Here is a 21438-nt window from a genome sequence, read left to right as displayed (position 1 = left end):
GAAACTTGACAGGGGAGAGCCAGTGGACGTGGTGTATCTTGACTTTCAGAAAGCCTTCGACAAGGTCCCACATAGGAGATTAGTGGGCAAAATTAGAGCACATGGTATTGGGGGTAGTGTACTGACATGGATAGAAAATTGGTTGACAGACAGAAAGCAAAGAGTGGGGATAAATGGGTCCCTTTCGGAATGGCAGTCAGTGACCAGTGGGGTACCGCAAGGCTCGGTGCTGGGACCGCAGCTATTTACAATATACATTAATGACTTGGATGAAGGGATTAAAAGTACCATTAGCAAATTTGCAGATGATACAAAGCTGGGTGGTAGTGTCAACTGTGAGGAAGATGCTATGAGGTTGCAGGGTCACTTGGACAGGTTGTGTGAGTGGGTGGATGCTTGGCAGATGCAGTTTAATGTGGATAAGAGTGAGGTTATCCACTTTGGTGGTAAGAATAGGAAGGCAGATTATTATCTGAATGGCGTCAAGTTTGGAAAAGGAGACGCACAACGAGATCTGGGTGTCCTAGTGCATCAGTCCCTGAAAGGAAGCATGCAGGTACAGCAGGCAGTGAAGAAAGCCAATGGAATGTTGGCCTTCATTACAAGAGGAGTTGAGTATTGGAGCAAAGAGGTCCTTCTTCAGTTGTACTGGGCCCTAGTAAGACTACACCTGGAGTACTGTGTGCAGCCAACCCAAGCAATAATCAGACACAAACTATTTCCTTTATTCATTGTGTACCTTGGTCAGCAGAGATGTTTTCCTGTGATGCAATAAAATGCCCAACATGATGCCAATTAAGAAAGGCCCGTAGCGACAGTAAGGTTTTGTATAATATTGTGTGCTGTAATCGCTTTGTGAAAGCAATCTGAAAACAAATGTGATGCGATCTTTAGTTACAGACATTGAATGAATTAAACAACATGAAGTCATTACATTATTCAAAAGCTCCAAAATTGTAATACATCTGGAACTTTAAAACTGGACCCTTATTACACTATAATTCAATTTAAAGTAGGTTCCAAAATTCACTCTTTCCAGAATATATTCTTTATTATCTACCATCTTTGCTCATCAGACGTATCTTGCAGACAGGGCTGGAGCAGTCCAGTTATAAGGAGAGGATGGAAAAGCTATGCCTCCTCCCCCAGGAGCAGAAAAGGCCAAGAGGGGTTGTGTTTGAGATGTATAATATCATGAGGGATATAAATAGGGTAGACTACAGGGAACCTTTCCTTGTTTCAAGGGTAGATAAACCAAGAGGAGATAGATTTAGAAGGTACACGATAGAGAGGATTTTCTTTGCCCAGAGTGTGATATGTAGCTGGAATCAGAGCCTGAAAGAATGGATGAAGCTGAGTTGTTGATGGCATTTAAGAAGTATCCAAATGAGCACTTGTATCTCTTGGGCACAGGGGATTATGGACTCGGTTTTGGGAGATGGTATTAATACAGAAGGGTTTCCGAACAGTAGATGTGGACAAGTTGGGTCAAATAGCCTATTTTCATGCCACGTGGTAATGTAACTCAGTCTTATGATACTGAAGAGTAGTTGCATAATTCTGCAAGGTTTGACTCTTGCATCTTTGCAACTAGACCTGGATTCACAAATGACAAAATATTTTTGAACCTCTATTTTGTTACAAGGTCCATTGGACCCTGGAAAAAAAGGCTATGCTCAACTGGTAATGTCTTTTGTTTGTGGATTACTGTGCTCTATTAAAATTATGGCTTGAAGTTAGGAGGACTCTGTAGATAAATCCTGACTTTGCAGCTGAAACATGTTTATCTTGATATTTTGGCTGCAATTTAGCTTTCATATTCTTGCACTGCAGTGGGAGGGAAGTTATTCATTGGTTCTCCTAAGACCACTTCAATTGATTCAATTTCATCTTAATTTAGCCGCCTGAATTTAATTCAAGCACTACTTACACGACCCTTCATTTATGCAATTCAGCTTCCATGGAGTTATAATGCATGGAAACAGGGAAACTTTGGCCCAATTTGCCCATGCTGACCCAAGGTGTCCCATCCACGCTAGTTCCACCTGCCTGCATTTGGTACGAATCCATCTAAACTTTCCCTTTCCATGTACCTAGCCAAATGTCGTTTAAATATTGACATGGTACCTGTCTCAACATTTATTCACACAAGTAGCATTTCTGCAGTATTTCTGGTGAGGTTTTAACAACAGAATTGGAACTGTTCTGAGAAACATTATGGCCATTAACCAAGTTAAAATAGGTAGAATAACATTTCTTTAAAACAATGAACATTATCAGAATACACTCGGGAATCACCTCTTAATATTGTTGATGGGAATTTCAAAACTTTTCAGTGCTATTAAGGTCTTAATAGTAGTTAGATTCAGAAGTTACCTGGCATCTAAGTGAAGTCCTATTGGCAATTTGAAGAACCATGAGATTAAAGCAGTAACAATAAAAGAGGCCATCAAGAGAAATCCTGCCAGGGCAAACATTAGCATTCTGTTCCTGAATAAGAATAGAAAAGTTGCATGCTCCATAATATATACAAAACAACAACTTTGATCATGAGTGATGTCAGTTATAGTCACTCCCATCTACTACTGTTACCACAAATAAATTATTACCATGACAGGTTCATTCATAAGTTCATAGGTTCTAGGAGCAGAGTTAGGCTATTCGGCCCATCAAGTCTACTCCGCCATTCAATCATGGCAGATCTATCTTTCCCTTTCAACGTCATTTTTCTGCCTTCTCCCCATAACCCCTGACACCCTTACTAATCAAGAAGCTGTCAATCTCAGCCTTTAAAATATCCATTGACTTGGCCTCCACTGCAGTCTGTGGCAATGAATTTGAGATTATGTAGGTAAGTAGAGGATAACGCAATATCAAACCTTTCTCCCTCTGCCACATTATCAAGGACATTAGCCTTATTCTCCATTGATGCCCTAAAACTTAAAATGCCATGCAGTTTCTTGCAATCAACAGTAGAATGTCACAGACTAATTACTGGCTGATTCTAAAGAAATGCAAAAGGCTTGAATGAAAATTCATTTTGCTTAGTGGTGCTTTCAAAAAGGTCCACCAAATGACTAAATTGCATACTGAGCTTGATTTCCATCTTTTCTCTTTAGTTTGTGAGTATTCAGTTGCTCTCTAGTATGTGCTTGGACGAATATTGACTCATTAGGAATTGATTGTTTTTGTGTCAGCAGGGTGGGGTGTTGGGAATGGGGTGTTAGGGTGTGGGGTGTGGGGTGTGGGGTGCAGTCAAAAGCAGATAAAAAGCAACAGCAATGCCTACGTGGTTAGAAAGTGCAAGCAGAACTTGCCTTGCATCGTACTAATACCTAAAGGCAGAGAAGTTCTGATTGAAAATGTTGTAATTCACCAGAGGCTCCAGTGGAATATGGACCATCTGCTGCAACATCTGCTGTGGACAGAACTGTGGATCTGGAAGCTGCCAGGGACGGCAAAGGTCATCCCTGGCCTTATAATGTACACTTCAGTACCTTTGCATCATCTCTCAATTTTGTCCCTCAATAGGGCATCACAAAGCAGGAAATAATGCCATCATCTCCTGCAATATTAACTCTGACAATACCATTCGTTTACTTGGGGATTTAAGGGTTACATTGGTGTAATCCCTTGGCTAAAAGTTAGCTTAGTCTCATCCACACTTGTTGTACAAGTAGGTTCTCCCAGCCAAACATCCCTGGCAAAAATTAAAACCTACTTCCCTGGTTAAGACCAGACTTAACCATTGATTCCATCTACACTTCACGATGCCTCAGAAAAGCAGCCAACACAATCAAAGACGTCCCACCCCAATCATTCCTTCTTCTCCCTCCTTCCATCCGGCTGAAAATATAGAAGCTTGAAAGTGCTGACCATCAGACACAGGAACAGCTTTCAGACTTTTCAGGCCCTGTTATCAGGCTTCTGAATGGTCCTTCCATAAGGTAGGGCACTGACTGATTGAGCTCTAACCCATTATGGACATTGAACTTTGTCTATGGAACAGATGAGCGACAACATTGAGAACTATATTATTCACTCTATATCTTCTGCTTTGCGCTATCTATAATAATGACATTATTGCATTTATGTATTGTACATTTGATCTGATTGGATAGCTTGCTAAACAAAGCTTTTTGCTGTGCCTCAGTACGCGTGACAATAATAAACTTAAATCTTTAATGTTTACAACTTATTTATGTCACATGTACCAAGATATAGTGAAAAGCTTTGTTGCATGCAGTTCAGCACTGCTCTCTATTTGTGGTAGGATGGTTAAGTTGCCTGATAACAGCTGGGAATAAGCTGCCCCTGAATCTGGAGGTGTGCATTTTGACATTTCTATATCTTTTACCCAATGGGGGAGGGAAGAAGAGGGAGTGACGGGTTGAGACTCATCCTTGTTTATGCTGGTGGCCTTGACGAGGCAGCTTGAAGTATAGATGGAGTTAATTGAAGGGAAGTTGGTTTGTCCCCAATTCTCTGCAACTTAGAAGAATTATTTTTTTCCTCATCTGTTTGGTTCCAGGAGTTTCAGGGTTTTCTATTTGCATTTACAATTAAAAGTGTACAAAGTTGTCATGTTGTAAAGGCTTTCGCCCATCATGATTGGGCAACTGTTTTCATCAGTTAACCTGCACTGTTGAGGAATTCTTATTGGCTACTTATGTTTCTCAAATTTCCCCAAAAACGTACCATTCAACTACAGTATAAACATGCTGTTACAGATGTGTATAGAAATCATTTTATTGGGATGCATCAGCATGGTTGAGAACAGTTCCATCTAAGACTGCAAGAAATTGCAGAGAATTGTGGACGTAGTCCAGACCATCACACAAACCAACCTCCCTTTCATTAACTCCATCTATACTTCAAGCTGTCTCAGCAAGGCCACCAGCTTAATCAAGGACAAGTCTCACCCCAATCTCTCCCTCTTCTCCCATCAGGCAAGAGGAACAGCAGTGTGAAAACAAACACCTCCAGATTCAGGGACAGTTTCTTTCCAGCTGTTATCAGGCAACTGAACCATCCTATCAACAACTAGAGAGTGGTTCTGAGCTGCTATCTACCTCACTGGAGACCCTCGGACTATCTATAATCAGACTTTACTGGACATTAAAATGCACCGAACGTCATTCCTTTAATCATGTATTTGTACACTGTGGATAGCTCGATTGCAATCATGTATAGTCTTTCCACTAACTGGTTAGGAAGCAACAAAAGCTTTTCACTATACCTCTGTACACAGACAATAAACTAAACTTTAGTCAGAGGGTGGTGAATCTGTGGAATTCTTTGCCACAGAAAGCTGTGGTGGCCAAGTCAGTGGATATTGGTAAGGCAGAGAGAGATAGGTTTTTGATTAATACAGGTGTCAGGAGTTGTGGGGAGAAGGCAGGAGAATGCGGTTAGGAGGGAGAGATAGATCAGCCATGATTGAATGGCGGAGTAGACCTGATGACCTGAATGACCTAATTCTATTTCTATCACTTATGACCTTTTAAGCTAAACTAAACAATATACATTCATATTAAAATATATGAATACTTTATTGTCACATGTGACTAGGCACGGTGAAATTATTTGCTTGCATATACAATATATACAAATAGAAGCCACCTCCCTCATGGAGGTACCCCCACGCCGGGTCCTCCATTGTTCTAATCATGGTGTAGGTAATTAATAGTGCTTACCTGAACAGCAGAAATATGAAGAGGGGAGTTGTGATATGAAACTGGAAGTCATTTGCAAGGTACCAGGTCCAACCCATGCACTGCAATGACAGATTCTATGATAAGTTATTTCTTATCACAAATAGATAATTCAATTTCTTTGGATATCACTAACAAAATGTCCGGCCCCTTCCTGGAATATGAGCACAGTAAACCCTTGTTATAACAGACTGGTGAGGAATGGTGTTCATTACAACCTTATAACCTTAGTAATAGAGTATTATTGTATAAGTGGTTGTAGTAGAACTTCAGGTGCTGGTTAATACCCAAAAGGACACAAAGTGTTGGTGTAACTCAACAGGTTAGGCAGCATCTCTGGAGAACAAGGATAGGTGATGTTTCGGTTCGTGACCTTTCTTCAGACTCTCAGTCTGGAACTGGGCCTGGAATTTGGTGAGTTGACGGCTCCTCCCTGCTGGTATCCGGGGGAGAGGCGAGGATCGACGGAGTCATTGGTCGTAGACGTCCGGAGCGCAGGTCAGGGGGGGGGGGGGGGGGGGGGCAGCAGCAGGCACGGCCTTGAAGTGGCCGAGGAAGTTGTGTGGGCCAGCCGTGGCGGCAGCGGGTCTGGCCTGGAAGTAGCTGGGGAAGCAGAGCAACCCGGCATCGGCAGCCCAGCCTGGAAGCAGCCGGAGAGGCAGTACAGGCCGGGGGGGGTGACTTTGGCAGCCCCGCCTGGTGGTGAAGGATGGTATAACTAAAATCCATTATAAAGAGGTCTGCAATATCGAGGGTTTACTGTACAGTAAATGCAGAAATAACAGTAAATTTGGAATGCAGTCCAAATACTCCAGGTTTGCAACTTATCATGGCATGCAGACTCTGACATAGAAGAGGACAGGCAAATGTTCTGTCCATCTCCACAAACTGCATGGTATTTCAGACAATAGACACAACATGCTGGAGTAACTCAACGGGACAGGCAGTATCTCTGGAGAGAAGGAATGGGTGACATTTAGGGTCGAGACCCTTCTTCAGACTCGACCCGAAACGTCACCCATTCCTTCTCTCCAGAGATGTTGCCTGTCCTGCTGAGTTGCTCCAGCATTTTGTGTATATCTTCGATTTATACCAGCATCTGTAGTTCTTTCTGAGGTATTTGAGACACTTTCCCTGGTGTTCCCACCCAATTGTCAATTGTAATCCCAATACATTTAGATCTTTGTCAGTGAATAGCAGGAACATGTGCCAACCAGACTGCACATGGTTCCAGTCAGGAGTATAATTCATTTCATCTGGTGCATAAAGAAGGCTGAAAGCTAGTAGGAGCACCTGTTGTGAAAAGCACCTTGAAATAGTTCACACAACCTTTCGTAGATGGGATTAAAAGCCAATATCCGGTATCACTACCTAAATTCAGGTTTGAAACTATCTCCTAAAAAAAGATTAACAATGTATTTATTGTACATTCCATTATTGCCCCTGGTATTTATACCACGTGGAGGGGAAAAGGTAAAGTAGGATTAGAAAGTGGGAAAAAAATCAGCAATTCTTGTGGTTTCTGGGCTTTGTGTCATCCGCAAACTTGGAGATGTTACATTTAATTCCCTCGTCTAAATCATTAATATATATTGTAAATAACTGGGGTCCCAGCACCGAGCCTTGTGGCTCCCCACTAGTCACTGCCTGCCATTCAGAAAAGGACCCGTTAATGTCTACTCTTTGCTTCCTGTCTGCCAACCAATTCTCTATCCATGTCAATACCCTACCCCCAATATCATGTGCCCTAATTTTGTACACTAATTTCTTGTGTGGGACTTTGTCAAAGGCTTTTTGAAAGTCCAGATACACCACATTCACTGGCTCTCCCTTATCCATTCTACTTGTTACATCGTCAAAAAAGTCCAGAAGATTAGTCAAGCATGATTTCCGCTTCATAAATCCATGCTGACTTTGACCAATCCTATCACTGCTTTCCAAATGTGCTGCTATTACATTTGTAATAATCGACTTAAGCATCTTCCGCACCACCGATGTCAGGCTAACTGGTCTATAATTCCGTTTTCTCTCTCCCTCCTTTCTTAAAAAGTGGGGATACATAAGCTCCCCTCCAGTCCACAGGAACTGATCCAGAGTCTATAGTACTTTGGAAAATGATCACCAATGCATCCATGATTTCTAGGGCCACTTCTTTGAGTACTCTGGGATGCAGACCATCAGGCTCTTGGGATTTATCTGTCTTCAGTCACAACAGTTTACCCACCACCATTTCCTAACTAATGTGGATTTTCTTCAGTTCCTCCCTCTTGATCCTCGGTCCCCTCGTATTTCTGGGAGATTGTTTGTGTCTTCCTTAGTGAAGACCGAACCAAAGTACTTGTTTAATTGGTCTGCCATTTCCTTGTTTCCCATTATAAATTCACTTGTTTCTGACTGTAAGGGACTTACATTTGTCTTCATTGTCAATAATTTTAAATCTCAGGTCAGTTTAATTTTACCATTACCAATACCAAAAGCAGAAACTGCTGGATACCAAAGGTAGGTGGCATCATCAGAAGGGTCTTAGACCTGAAATGCTAACACTACTCCTCTTTCAGCAGGTGCTGCCTGACTAGTTGAGTGCTTCCATTCTTTTCTCTTTTTATTTTAGATTTTCAGCACCTGCAGTCTTTTCATTTCCTTACAGGTTACCAACTTACTACAAATGATTAATAAATAATAATAATATTCTTCCCAAGCCTTGTGGTGATGGGGCCTCGGTGGTGGTGAAGCCTCACGGCGGCTGCAAAGCCTCGCAGGTCGACCCGCGGCTGATGAGAGCGTGAGCGGACCGCTGTGAGTGAGGGGGAGGGACTGCCGTGAGGGAGGGGGAAGAACAATGGACAATGGGGGGTGAGGGGGGAGAACAATGGAGGACCTGGCGTGGGGAAACCGCTGTGGTGGCGGGGGTATGGAGAACAAAGGAGGAGCCGGCGTACGTACTTTGTACCTTTGTCAGCGCCTTAGGTGGCCACTATTTGTATACCTTGGGTATGCAGCAAAGAATTGCACTGTGCCTTGTCACATGTGACAATAAAGTATTCCATTCCATTCCATTCATTCTTTTTTAAAGAAAATACCTACTTGCTGGTCAATCAAAATGAAGTTGTTAATAAACAGCAGGTTTGTCCACCAGGACCTTCTGCATTTATCCAAGTGGGACTTGGGATATTCTCCCAAGGACTTCCATGGAATAAGTGAATACATCCCAATATATAAGCACATGGTGTAAATGTAGAGTGGAAGAATTCTAAAAATAACAAAAGAATAGTTAGTCATTTCGTTTTAAAAGCCCAGAATTGTTCACTTATTATAACAGAGCCACAAAGGACACAGAACAGGTAAAACAATCGATCTCTTGAAAATATGTGGACTATATTACTGTGCGTAAATTTCCATTCTGTATTTGCGTACACTGATGCCTAAACTTCCACGGAATACAACTCCCAGAGTAAAGGTAAAATGAAAATAGCAGATTATTCTTATATGGTGTTGTGGATTAAGCACCACTTCCCTCCTGCTTGCGCAACATAGCACAGCAGGAATATATGTTACAAGAGCCAATTCCAAATTTCATGGCTGTTCAGTGAAATCCCTTTCCTGAGGCAAGAGTTTATACCTCAGACCTGACATCATGTTTACTCCGGTTATGAAACCTTAAAGAAGACATTACCAATGCAACAGATATATAAAGCATCCTGATTAATCCCGACAGTTATACCGACTCCTGTCATAACTTGCTGTTGTAATATATGATTATTATAATTGTTTTAATTAGCAGAACTAATTTTAGGTTGCATTACATTTCGTGATCTACATCACCCAGGGGGGACATTTTCTGCCTTTCAGCAAGTTTTGTAAAAGAGTAAACATGAATAGAAAATAGTGATATTTGGTTTTATATTCATTTTGCCTGATTATAAAGGGAAATGTAAAGTTTAGTTATTTTTGCTAAAACTAATATAAATATATTTTTTGGAAATCCAGAAACAGAATTAACCAATATTTGTTTTACTTTTCAAGGTCTGCAGTGTTGCTCACTCTCAAAATTGAGAAGACCAAAATTAAAAATAAAATATTTTATATGTTGAAGTTGTTAAGAATTGAGAAATGGTTCCTTTTAACCTGTTCAAAAAAAGGGGAGAGAGAGAGCTAACCCCAAAATAAAGAATAAGGGGTAGGCCATTTAAGACTGAAATGAGGAAAAACTTTTTCACCCAGAGAGTTGTGAATCTGTGGAATTCTCTGCCACAGAAGGCAGTGGAGGCCAAGTCACTGGATGTATTCAATAGAGAGTTAGATAGAACTCTTAGGCTAATGGAATTAAGGGATATGGGGAGAAAGCAGGAACGGGGTACTGATTTTGGATGATCATATTGAATGGCGGTACTGGCTCGAAGGGCCATATGGCCTACTCCAGCACCTATTTTCTATGTTTCTAAAACTTATTAAATTTTAAATCTTATTGCCACTTGGAAAGATATGTTTAATGATAGCAGTTTAATGATAATGATTCCATTTGGACAAATCATATATGGTAAACTTGCATAATGAGACAAAAGAAAGGGTTATTGAAGCTCTTGTGGTGTTTTTGTGCATTTCGATTTTCAAAAGCATTTGATAAACAACCATATAATGGACATTAAGTAATGGAAATAAGAGGCAGCAGTAACATGGATAAATAGTGTTGAACTGCTCTTCTCAGTGGAGAGAAATATCCAGTGGCACAGCCCAATATCACATTACTATCCGAGACATTAGCTTGCAGGACATAATTACAAAGGAAGATGACACAAACCTTGTTCACATCATAAAATGTCAGAAGGATGGTAAAAGAGTTTTCAGACAAACATGGACAACATTATGAAATTGTGATGACATTTTGTGCAGAGAAGTGCAAAGTAAATGTTTGTAGCAAGAATGAAGAGAGTCAATATTAACTAAATGGTGCAGGAGAGGATGGTTCTGAGATCATCTACAGTATATACAAGCCTTTGGAAGGGACAAGATATGAAATGACTGAAATTTAAAAAAACATACAAGATCCCCAGTTTTTTACAAACTGAGACACAGAGTTAAAAAGCAAGGAAGTTGTATTAAATCAATTGGAATGCTTCTGGGCATCAGACATTACAAATGATGAGGCTTTAGAGAGTTGCAAATACAGTAGATTAATCAAAATAGTGCCAGGAGAGAGGTATTTGTTATGTGGAGCAACAGAACTATTGGGACTGTTCTCCTGAAAGAAAAAAGGGGCTAGCAGATCATGAAAAACTTTAGAGTAAATAACCGGAAGCTGTTTCCACTATAGCAAAAATCAATAACCAGAAGGCACAGTTAAATATTAGTGGTAAAGGAAGCAGACAAAGGTAAGGAGAGGGTTTTTTTAAAAAGTACAGCATTGTTATAATCTGGAATACATTGTCTGACAGGGTAGTGGAAACAAAATTTGCAACAGCTTTCTTTGAAATTGAATGAATGATTGTTGAAAAAAATATGCAGGGCGTGGGACCGATTAGGAAGACCTTTACAAAGTTAAATGATCATAAAGAAAAGGATGATCACATGGGGATTTATAATTCTACATTGCAAGTGATTTTATTTAGCTTTACCAAATTTATTGATAAGCCAATAATTTTTTCTTGCTTTTAGTAATGAAGTTGGTAGTTGCGCCAGTTAGCTTGTTCAGGGATCTATATTTCAGGTTGAATGCCCATCTGTAATGTCCTGAAATCCTTGTGACTATCTCCTTATGTAGTAATATTGCCTTTGGATTAGCAAAATTACAGTTTAGAAATTCTCTAACACATAACAAAGCGAGTACTTCTATCTATATCACTGTTGTAAACATGAAGCACAGGAAAACCTTTTGGCATTACTTCATAATCTAAACAATACGATGGAGCATAAGTTTCTCTAACACTCTGCAGGAACTCTATTGCCAATAGATATTGAAATCATGAGGGAAATTATTAACATACTTTGCTTCCAAGCAGGTACATGTTTAGTATATTCTGACATTAATCTGAATAAAATTATTATCATCTTTATTTGTGAGGACAGTAAGATATTGACACTGTTTAGGTTATGAAGGACAGTAAGAACAAATTAACTTAGACAGGTCATTCTAATTGACATAGAACTTTCCAAAACAAATAGAGTTCCAGGATATTCTCCCAGCCAGCAAGTCTCCAGCTGAGACAAACACTCGGATGTAACTTTCCCCTTTGCAACAGGATTTAATCTGAGCATGCATGTGTCATCTAATAGTTTAAACATATTATGACAGCTAATCACTTAAATTAAGAAGGACAAGTCACGGTAATGATAGTGATGATGTCTGTAAGACAAAGGGAAGCTTCTGGAGTCAGAGTCTAAAATTCCAGTGTCCTACCTTTGATGATACATTTAAACAAAAGCATTTTATTCCCTGTTCCCTTCTTGTTCACAATGCTATCTACAGGAATTGGGTAGTTTAAAAAAACAAAATTATATAGATATTTAGGAAATCTGAAGTTTAAACATGAATATTGAAATACACAACAGATCAATCTGCATTTCTCAAGCAAACAGACTAGTCAATCATTAAGTTCATCATTAGAGGGCGGCACAGTGATGCAGCAGGAGACCTGGGTTCGATCCTGACTACGGGTGCTGTCTGTACAGAGTTCGTACGTTCTCCCCGTGACCTACGTCGGTTTTCTCCGAGATCTTTGGATTCCTCCCACACTCCAAAAATGTACAGGTTTGTAGGTTAATTGGCTGGTAAATGTAAAATTGTCCCCATTGTGTGTAGGATAGTGTTAATGAGCAGGGATCGTTGGTTGGTGCGGACTCGATGGGCCTGTTTTCGTGCTGTATCTGTAAACTAAACTAAAGGATAAGAAAGGGGCTTAGAGAATCAATAAATACTCCAATTGCAGAAAGAAAGGCAAAAGAGCTGAGTATATTCCATATCACTGAATAGTAACCCAGGAAAATGTAAATTAGGCTATTTAAAGGCATTAAAAACAAGAGAGCCTGCAACGAAGTAAAAGGCATGGCTAATGCAGGAAATTAGATAAACTTGTAGGACAAAGGGCCTAAAATGAAGAAATAAAATCCATGGATTAGTTCAGATAAAGATCAACAAAGCAATGAGAGATTCCTCCCTGTCATCCAAAACTTTTACTGAGTGAAAAACAAACTGCTGGAGGAACTCAGTGGGTCAGGTAGCATCTGTGGAAGCAATGGACAGATGTATTTCGGCTCAGAACTTTTCTTCAGACTGATGGAGTAAGGGGTAGAAAACTGGAAAAGAAAGATTAGGCTGGGGGCATAGCTTGACAAGTTGTCAACTTGAAGATATCTTGTCAAGCTGGAAAGGGTGCAGAGAAGATTTACGAGGATGTTGCCAGGATTCGAGAGCCTGAGCAATGGGGAGAGGTTGAGCAAGCTAGGGCTCTATTCCTTGGAGCACAGGAGGATGAGGGGTGATTTTATAAAGGTGTATAAAATCATGAGAGGAATAGATCAGGTAGACGCACATAGTCTCTTGTTGAGAGTAGGGGAATTGTAAACCAGAGGACATAGGTTTATGGCGGGGGAAAAGATTTAATAAGAATCTGAGGGGTATCCTTTTCACACAAAAGGTGGTGGGTGTATGGAACAAGCTGCCTTAGATGGTAGTTAAGGCAGGTACTATCGTAACATTTAGACAGGTACATGGATAGGATAGGTTTAGAGGGATATGGGCCAAACACAGGTAGGTGGGACTAATGTAGATGGGACATGTTGGCCAGTGTGGGCAAATTGGGCTGGAGGGCTTGCTTCCACCTTGTATCACTCTTTGACTCTGTGATATTGCTAAAGGTGAGGTGGGAGGGGGGTGATTGGCAGATGGGTACCGGGCCTGAGATGAAAAGAAGACCAAAGAGTGCCAGATAAGGAAAAAAGAGGAATGAAATGTAAAGAGTGGAAATTTAAAATATGGAGGGAGGGAGGGAAATGGGATCAAGGGGCAGGGGGATGAAAGGAGAATGAGGGACTGTGAGATGGGAAGGTGGGGATAAACATAAGGAGGAGGGGACAGGAATAGAGTGATGGGGCAGTGGGAGATATGTGTGCACACTGGCAGGGGTGGGGTCCTCAGCGAGTAGTTTGCAGCTAAAATGTTGATGATTTTCATTATGTCCATTCAAGGAAGTAAAATAATTAGGACGATTCTGTAAAGGTACAAGGTGAACCATGGCTGCTCTTCCTGGGGCATGAATTTCCAGATTTGCTTCATTTTCTCTTTGAACAAATAGTGACGTTCTGTATTCAACCGCATGAGGAACATCTTTGTTGTAATTATTTCTCAAATCTGATTCATATTGAAATTGCAGACGGCATTGATCAGTGACCATACAATAGAATAAAAGTTATGCAAATACTTTGATCTTGTTCCATGCTATCACCCTTGCAATGTGATGTTATCCTCTTACGCATAAGGCTGGCCATTCAAGGTATCATAAGATCATAAGTGATAGAAGCAGAAATAGGCCATTCGACCCATCAAAGTCCACTCTGCCATTCAATCATGGCTGATCTATCTCTCCCTCATAACCCCATTCTCCCGCTTTCTCCCCATAACCTCTGACACCTGTTATAGAAATTGCTTTGAAAACAGTGTAATTTTCAATTCTGTTATTTACTGTTTCTGATGCTACTATTTTTGCAACTTCTATTTTTGCAATAGGTTTCCATGTGATAATTCCTAAATCTCTTTATATCCGTGGTAAAACTTCAGAAGGTGAGATACAGATTCTCACCAGGTGAGAATGTACATGCCCAAAAAATATTCTACAGTACATGCACATGTACCTTTATCTGAAAATTTGCTAGGGTTGGCATTACCATGTGCTGTAATTTGACCCGCCATAGTTGAATGAAAAGTAATTACTCATAACTTCTGTAGTTCTGAAATATCTCATAATGATGCTCAAGATCATCTATTAATTAATTACGCACAGCAAAAAAAAAAAGTAGCATTTTTTAATCTTATCATCAAGTCCAAAAGGGCTGAAAGAAAATTATTTTTCGTCTAAGAACATTTACTTAATGGATGAACAATCCAGTTAATTTACAGGCAGCAATGTTTCACAAGGATCATAGAATATGGAACAGGACAAAATATAGCACAATGTCTGTGATGAACATGACACCTAATTAAACTACTCTGCCTGCATGTGATCCACATCCATCCACACGCTGCAATCCCATGGGCCTATCTGGAACCCTCTTAAATGCTACTATCATGCTCGCTTTCAGTAAGGTAGATGGCCAGGTAAATGTTCTAGGTAATGTAGTTTGAGGTACAGATATTTTCCAAGACATCAGTAAAATTATCCTAATCTTTGGTAAATAATGCCATGGGCGTCTTTTAATAATGTATCCAAGCCTGATTTGTGTCACATGAAAGGGATATCTGTTTGAACAGTCATTAATGCTGGTTTGAACTGTTAGCCTATAATATGTGTTCATACCCTTGAACACAACATGTTGCCTAGCAACACACATGAATCAATAAGCTGAGCCATCTGCAAAATGTTCAGAATCCACTTCACTGAACAGATTTCAATCAATATTTGTTATTTCCATCAATGATACCAAAATGAAATTCAATAATATTGGATAATGAGAGAGTGAAAGTCTAAGGGACATGTTTGGGGCAAGTCTTTTTTTACAGAATATTAGGTATTGGGAATGTGCTCCCAGGCTTGGTGGTGGAAGCAGAGGCAACAGTGGTGTTTCAGAGGCTTTTAGATGGTGAAATAAACATGGAGTGGAGGGATATGGATCAATTGCAGGCAGAAGGGATTAGCTTAATTTGACATTGTGTTCGGCTGAGACACAATGGACCAAAGGACCTGTTCCAGTGCTGTGCTATTCTCTGGTGTATATTCCATATAATATAACCCATTCCCATGATGGCCTTCACAAGCTATGTATGAGCCGGTAAAGTTTTCATGAGGTTCCACACTGAGACACATAGAGTTAGATATTCACTTCATGAAATGGGGTAAAATGCACTGATGGCCAGCTGAATCTGACACTCTGTCCAATATTCAGGAACATTAAAGTTATGGAAGTAAATCAAAGATAGACTCAAAATGCTGGATTAACTCAGTGGGACAAGCAGCATCTCTGGAGAGAAGGAATAGGTGACGTTTCGGGTCGAGACCCTTCTTCAGACCGATGTCCGGGGAGTGGGCGATACAGAGATACAATGTAGTCGGAGACAGTAAGACTGGTAGGAGAACTGGGAAGGGGGAGGGGATGGAGAGAGAGGGAAAGCAAGGGTTACTTGAAGTTAGAGAAGTCAATGTTCATATCGCTGGGGTGTAAGCTACCCAAGAGAAATACGAGGTGCTGTTCCTCCAATTTGCGCTGGGATTCACTCTGACAATGGAGGAGGCCCAGGACAGAAAGGTCAGTTTGGGAATGGGAGGGGGAGTTTAAGTGTTGATCAACCAGGAGATCAGGTAGGTTTAGGCAGACTGAGCAGAGGTTGCTGTTTACATTGGGCACATTTTGCACTACTGCCCGAGATTAATTTTTACAGCGCAGATCATGAACTAGACGTATATAGCTAGAAATATACATTCATTTTAAAGGCAAATGCAAATTAAAATAATGATAAAAGCCAAAGGAGATTCATGGAATCACTGAATCATTGCACCTGCACAACAAAAGATTTTTTTTGACCCATGCAGCTCATTCCAGCAAAGGAAGGAGATAAAAGAGAGAGACACAAGAGATACTCTGTTATTTAAAATCTTTCACATTCATTTTCATCTAAAGAAATGAAACTCAAATGTATGCCATCACAGCCATTTCAAGGCCAGCTCTGATGGTAAGGACTGCACCAAAAACATCTGTTCTGAAATGGGACATCTCTGACAGCAATTGTCGAGATACACAATTTGATGTATGGGTATGGATGCTGGAAGATGTTGAAACAAACAACTGCAGATGCTGGTTCATACCAAAGATAGACACAAAGGGTTGGAGTAACTCAGCGGGTCAGGCAGCATCTCTGGAGAAAAAGGATAGGTGACGTTTCGGGTCGAGACCCTTCTTTAGATGATAGAAGATGTTGTTTGATTTAACATAAATATTAACACCACTGTGAATATTTATGAAAACTGTCTCCAAACCTTACCTTTGTAATCTATTGATCACATAATCCTTTACAGTTTTATAGTCAATACACTTTATAGTCAATCCTTGATCAGGTTGATAGTGCATGTTTAACAGTGTCCTTGCACTCAGTAAACCACTGAAAACAAACACAACATAAATTGCATTTAGTTTATTAATTAAACCATTTAGAGATACAATCAGTTATTAAAAGTAAAGTATATGTTCCCATTGATTTAGTCATTAATTTAACATATTGGCACAATGCCTTAAATAAAAAATACATATGTGCTTGGTGGCATAGTGACACAGTGGCAGAGTTGCTGCATTACAGCGCCAGAGACCCGGGTTCAATCCTGACTACGGGTGCCATCTATATGGAGTTTGTATGCTCTCCCCGTGACCTCATTGGTTTTCTCCGGGTGCTCCGGTTTCCTCGCACAGTCCAAAGATGTACAGGTTGGTAGATTAATTGGCTTCGGTAAAAATTGTAAATTGTCCCTATTGTGTAGAATAGTGTTATCTATCGCTGGTCGGCATGGACTCAGTAAGCCGAAGGGCCTGTTTCCGCGCTGTACCTCTAAACTAAACTAAATTTACATTACACATTGAATAAAAGACTGTCGGGTAAAATTTCAGTCAAAGCCCACCACACCTACTGGAAATAAATGAATACTCTGACATAGGCAAACTCAGAAAAATTATGTGAAAATGAGAGAGTAATGAGTCTCAACCTAAATATTGTCGTAGATTCTAAGTCATTCATTACAGGAAAAATAGATATGAACAGAGGCGTAGGAAGCAAGAAACACATTAAAGAATACGTAACAGCACGGAACTGCGGATGCTGGTTTATACCAAAGAAAGACACAAAGTACAGGAGTAGCTCAGCAGCATCTCTGGAGAACATGAATAGGTGACATTTCAGGGTGGAACCATTCTTCAGACTCGAGACTTAAGTCTGAAGAAGGGCCCTGAACTGTAACATGTCCTCCAAAGATGCTGCCTGCTCCACTGAGTTATACCAGCATTCTGTGCCTTTCTTTAGAATTAAGAACATGATCTTGTGACATCCTATGAATTGTAAGAGCATAAGAAACACACCAGAACAGGTGCAAAGATCAGTGTGAAAATCTGTTGAATTTGTAATCCATTGAGAGCACAGCATTTACACGTCCATTCAGTTCATCAACAGTATTTCAGTTTGCCTGTGATAATTACCACAAGCCATTGGTTATGAAAATAATTAATGTTTCATCACAGGAGATACAAAGAATCGTGGATGCTGGTTTACAAAAAAAGACACAAAGTGTTGGAGCAACTCAACACGTCAGGCAGCATCTCTGGAGAACATGGAGAGGTGATATTTCGGGTCAGGAGACACTTTTTCAGACAGAGTAACACTTTTTACTCACCTAAGTAGGAAAAAGGTATCCACTGCCAAATAAAAAGGGCCACCAAGAGAAAAAATATAAAGGACATTGTTTGGGACAGACAACAACCATTGTATTGGATTATCTATAAGAAATGAGAACAACATAAGAGTCATAAATTTAACTTGAAACTAGACCGGGCATGGACCTGCTGGGTCCAAATCTCTCCTGTGGGCCCGGCAACCCTCTGTGCAAACCCCCCCACTCACCCACTCCATTCCCCCCATCCCCCTTCAACTCCCCTTATCCCCGCCCTCCTCCCCTCACCCACTCCATCCCCCCTCCTCCCCCCGCTGTTTGCACCATGATAAAGTTGAAATATTAAGTCGAGACGAATCTGTATTAGATCAACGGGCCCCATCTGCGCACGTGCGGACCTTCTCTCTTTGTGACGTTGAAAACGCAGCTCAGTGTCGACCCATAATAATTTCACCCGTTTCTGCCTTCAAGGGACCCACATTTGTCTTTACTAATCTTTTTCTCTTAACATACCTAAAGAAGCATTTACTATCCTTCTTTATATTCTTGGCCAGCTTCCCCTCGTACTTCATCTTTTCAGCCCGTATTGCCTTTTTTGTTACCTTCTGTTGTCCTTTGAAAGTTTCCCAATCCTCTGGCTTCCCGCTACTCTTTGCTGTGTTATACACCTTTACTTTTAGTTTTATTCCATTCCTAACTTCCCTTGTCAGTCACGGTTGCCTCCTACTCCAATAGGCTTATATTCACTGGAGTTTAGAAGGCTGAGAAGGGATCTTATAGAAACATATATAATTATAAAAGGACTGGACAAAATAGATGCAGGAAAAATGTTCCCAAGTTTGGGGGAGTCCAGAACCAGGGGCCACAGTCTAAGAATAAAGGGGAGGCCGTTTAAAACTAAGGTGAGAAGGAACTTTTTCACCCAGAGACCTGTGAATTTGTGGAATTCTCTGTCACAGAAGGCAGTGGAGGCCAATTCACTGGATGAATTTAAAAGAGAGTTAGAGCTCTCGGGACTAGTGGAATCAAGGGATATAGGGAGAAGGCAGGCACAGGTTACTGATTGTAGATGATCAACCATGATCACAATGAATGGCGGTGCTGGCTCGAAGGGCCAAATGTCCTCCTCCTGTACCTATTTTCTATGTTTCTTTGTTTCTATTCTTGCTATTGAGGGAGTGCAGGTTAATTCCCGGGATGGCGGGACTGACATATGATGAAAGTATGGATCGACTGTGCTTATATTCACTGGAATTTAGAAGGATGAGAAGGGATCATAGAAACATATAATTCCTAAGGGATTGGACAGGCTAGATGCAGGAAAAATGATCCAAATGTTGGGGGAGTCCAGAACCAGGGGTCACAGTTTATGAATAAGGGGTAGGCCATTTAGGACTGAGATGAGGAACAACTTTTTCACCCAGAGAGTTGTGAATCTGTGGAATTCTCAGGAGGCAGTCGAGGCCTATTCACAGGATGTATTCACGAGAGACTTAGATTTAGCTCTTAGGGCTAACGGAATCAAGGGATATGGGGAGAAAGCAGGAACAGGGTACTGATTTTGGATGATCAGCTATGATCATATTGAATGGCGGTGCTGGCTCGAAGGGCTGAATGACCTACTCCTGCACCTATTTTCTGCGTTTCTATCTTTCCATCTGCCTGCATGCGATCCATATCCATAGAGGCTGACGAACAAAAATATTTCCTTCTGAGTTGGGACTTGTTAACGTTGACGGCATTGCTCTGCCAACAATGATACGTGCCATATCACAAATGACAATGAACTCGGGCTCCATCTTGATAATAGGAGCTTATTGAAGAGATTTCTTAACATTTTTAGGACCTTTCCCATTCATCTAATCTTTCAAAATAAATAAAAATAGATTGTGAAAAGGAAGTAGGAGTACAGAATTAATGCCTAATATTAGTCAGGGTACCTAGGTTATTCAGTAAGGAAAAGTGGCAGACATGTCCTGAAATTATCCACAATAAACTTAGGGCTCGAATCCCATGTATCGCGGAATAGCTTCCTGCAGTGATTTGTGTGGACAACACAGCAGGTACACTTTTTTGTATGGCAAAGCTGGTTAACATCCACTCGAGGAATCCTGCAAAGACCAAACAACAAGAAAAAATGTTAAAAAACAAAACTGTCTAATATGGATATTGGAAAATGATTGTAACAGTCTAGTTGATCACGCTATTAATCCATGCAGATCAATTGTTTTTCAAATTTTAATTTCTATGATGTTCTACTTCTATAAGTACATTAAGGATAAAATAACTGGAGAAAAAGTAGGGCCCCTTTGCGACAACATGGACAATCTATATGTGGAGGCAAAAGGTATCGGAGACGTCCTGAGTGAGTACTTTTCAATGGTATTCACAAAAGAAACAAGTTTTGCTGTTATACATTCAGTGAAGAGATAGGTAAAAAATTTGTGCAGTTCTCCATGAGTTAAGAGCAGGTCCATAAATCAATAGGTTTATAGGACTGGATGCATTTATCGTAGTCTACTCTTTGAAGCAAGTGTAAGGGTTGCTGGGGCTCTGACTGAGGTTTCTAAACCCCCCCAGGCAATAATTGAAATATCAGATGGCTGAAGTGCACAAACATAGCCCCCCTTTTCATGAAAGGTAGCAGGCAAATGTCTGGTGACTGTAAGCATAATGCCAGTGGTAGGGAAGATTTGAGAATAAAATTCTGAAAGAGAGGAATGAGCTCTTTGAAAGATAAAGGCTAATTCAAGACAGCCAGCATGGCTTCATCAAGGGCAGATTCTGTCTTATCTTTTTGATTGAATTCAGAAAGAGTTTAGAAACTTGAGTTTGCCCTTTTGACTAGGTTCCACATGGGAAACTGGTTCAAAAGGTTAGGGCCTCTAGGATCCTGAACAAGCAGAGGTTGACTAGTAAGTAACTGAAATGCACTGCCTGAGAGAATGGTTGAAGTCTAGAAGCTGGCTGTATTGAAGAAGTGTTTGGACAAGCACTTAATCACTCAGGCATAGAAGGCTATGGGCCAAGTACTGGGAGATAGGATTAATTCAGAAAGGGGCCCACTGGTCAGCAGGGTTGAGTTGGGCTGAATGGTCTGTTTTCATACTGTATGACTATAGTTTCATTGTTATTCGGGATGTATTAAA

At 40.6% G+C, this 21438-nt stretch overlaps 1 protein-coding gene across 1 annotated transcript in view; it reads right to left on the bottom strand.

The window, feature by feature from the left end:
* The window catches only part of oacyl (O-acyltransferase like), a 42321-nt gene that overhangs the window by 8600 nt on the left and 12283 nt on the right, over positions 1–21438 (bottom strand). The window contains exons 6-11 of the mRNA XM_078412314.1: positions 20230–20400; positions 18293–18395; positions 16900–17016; positions 8799–8964; positions 5697–5776; positions 740–866 (exon numbers count right to left, since the gene is read on the bottom strand). Of these exons, the coding sequence (XP_078268440.1) occupies positions 740–866; positions 5697–5776; positions 8799–8964; positions 16900–17016; positions 18293–18395; positions 20230–20400 (764 nt within the window). The remainder of the gene's footprint in view (positions 1–739; positions 867–5696; positions 5777–8798; positions 8965–16899; positions 17017–18292; positions 18396–20229; positions 20401–21438) is intronic.

The sequence above is a fragment of the Rhinoraja longicauda genome, chromosome 1 (genome assembly GCF_053455715.1).
Source record: "Rhinoraja longicauda isolate Sanriku21f chromosome 1, sRhiLon1.1, whole genome shotgun sequence".
NCBI classification, from domain to species: domain Eukaryota; kingdom Metazoa; phylum Chordata; class Chondrichthyes; order Rajiformes; family Arhynchobatidae; genus Rhinoraja; species Rhinoraja longicauda.
Note: the sequence above shows the minus strand (reverse complement) of the source record. Positions and strands in the feature narration are given on the sequence as shown.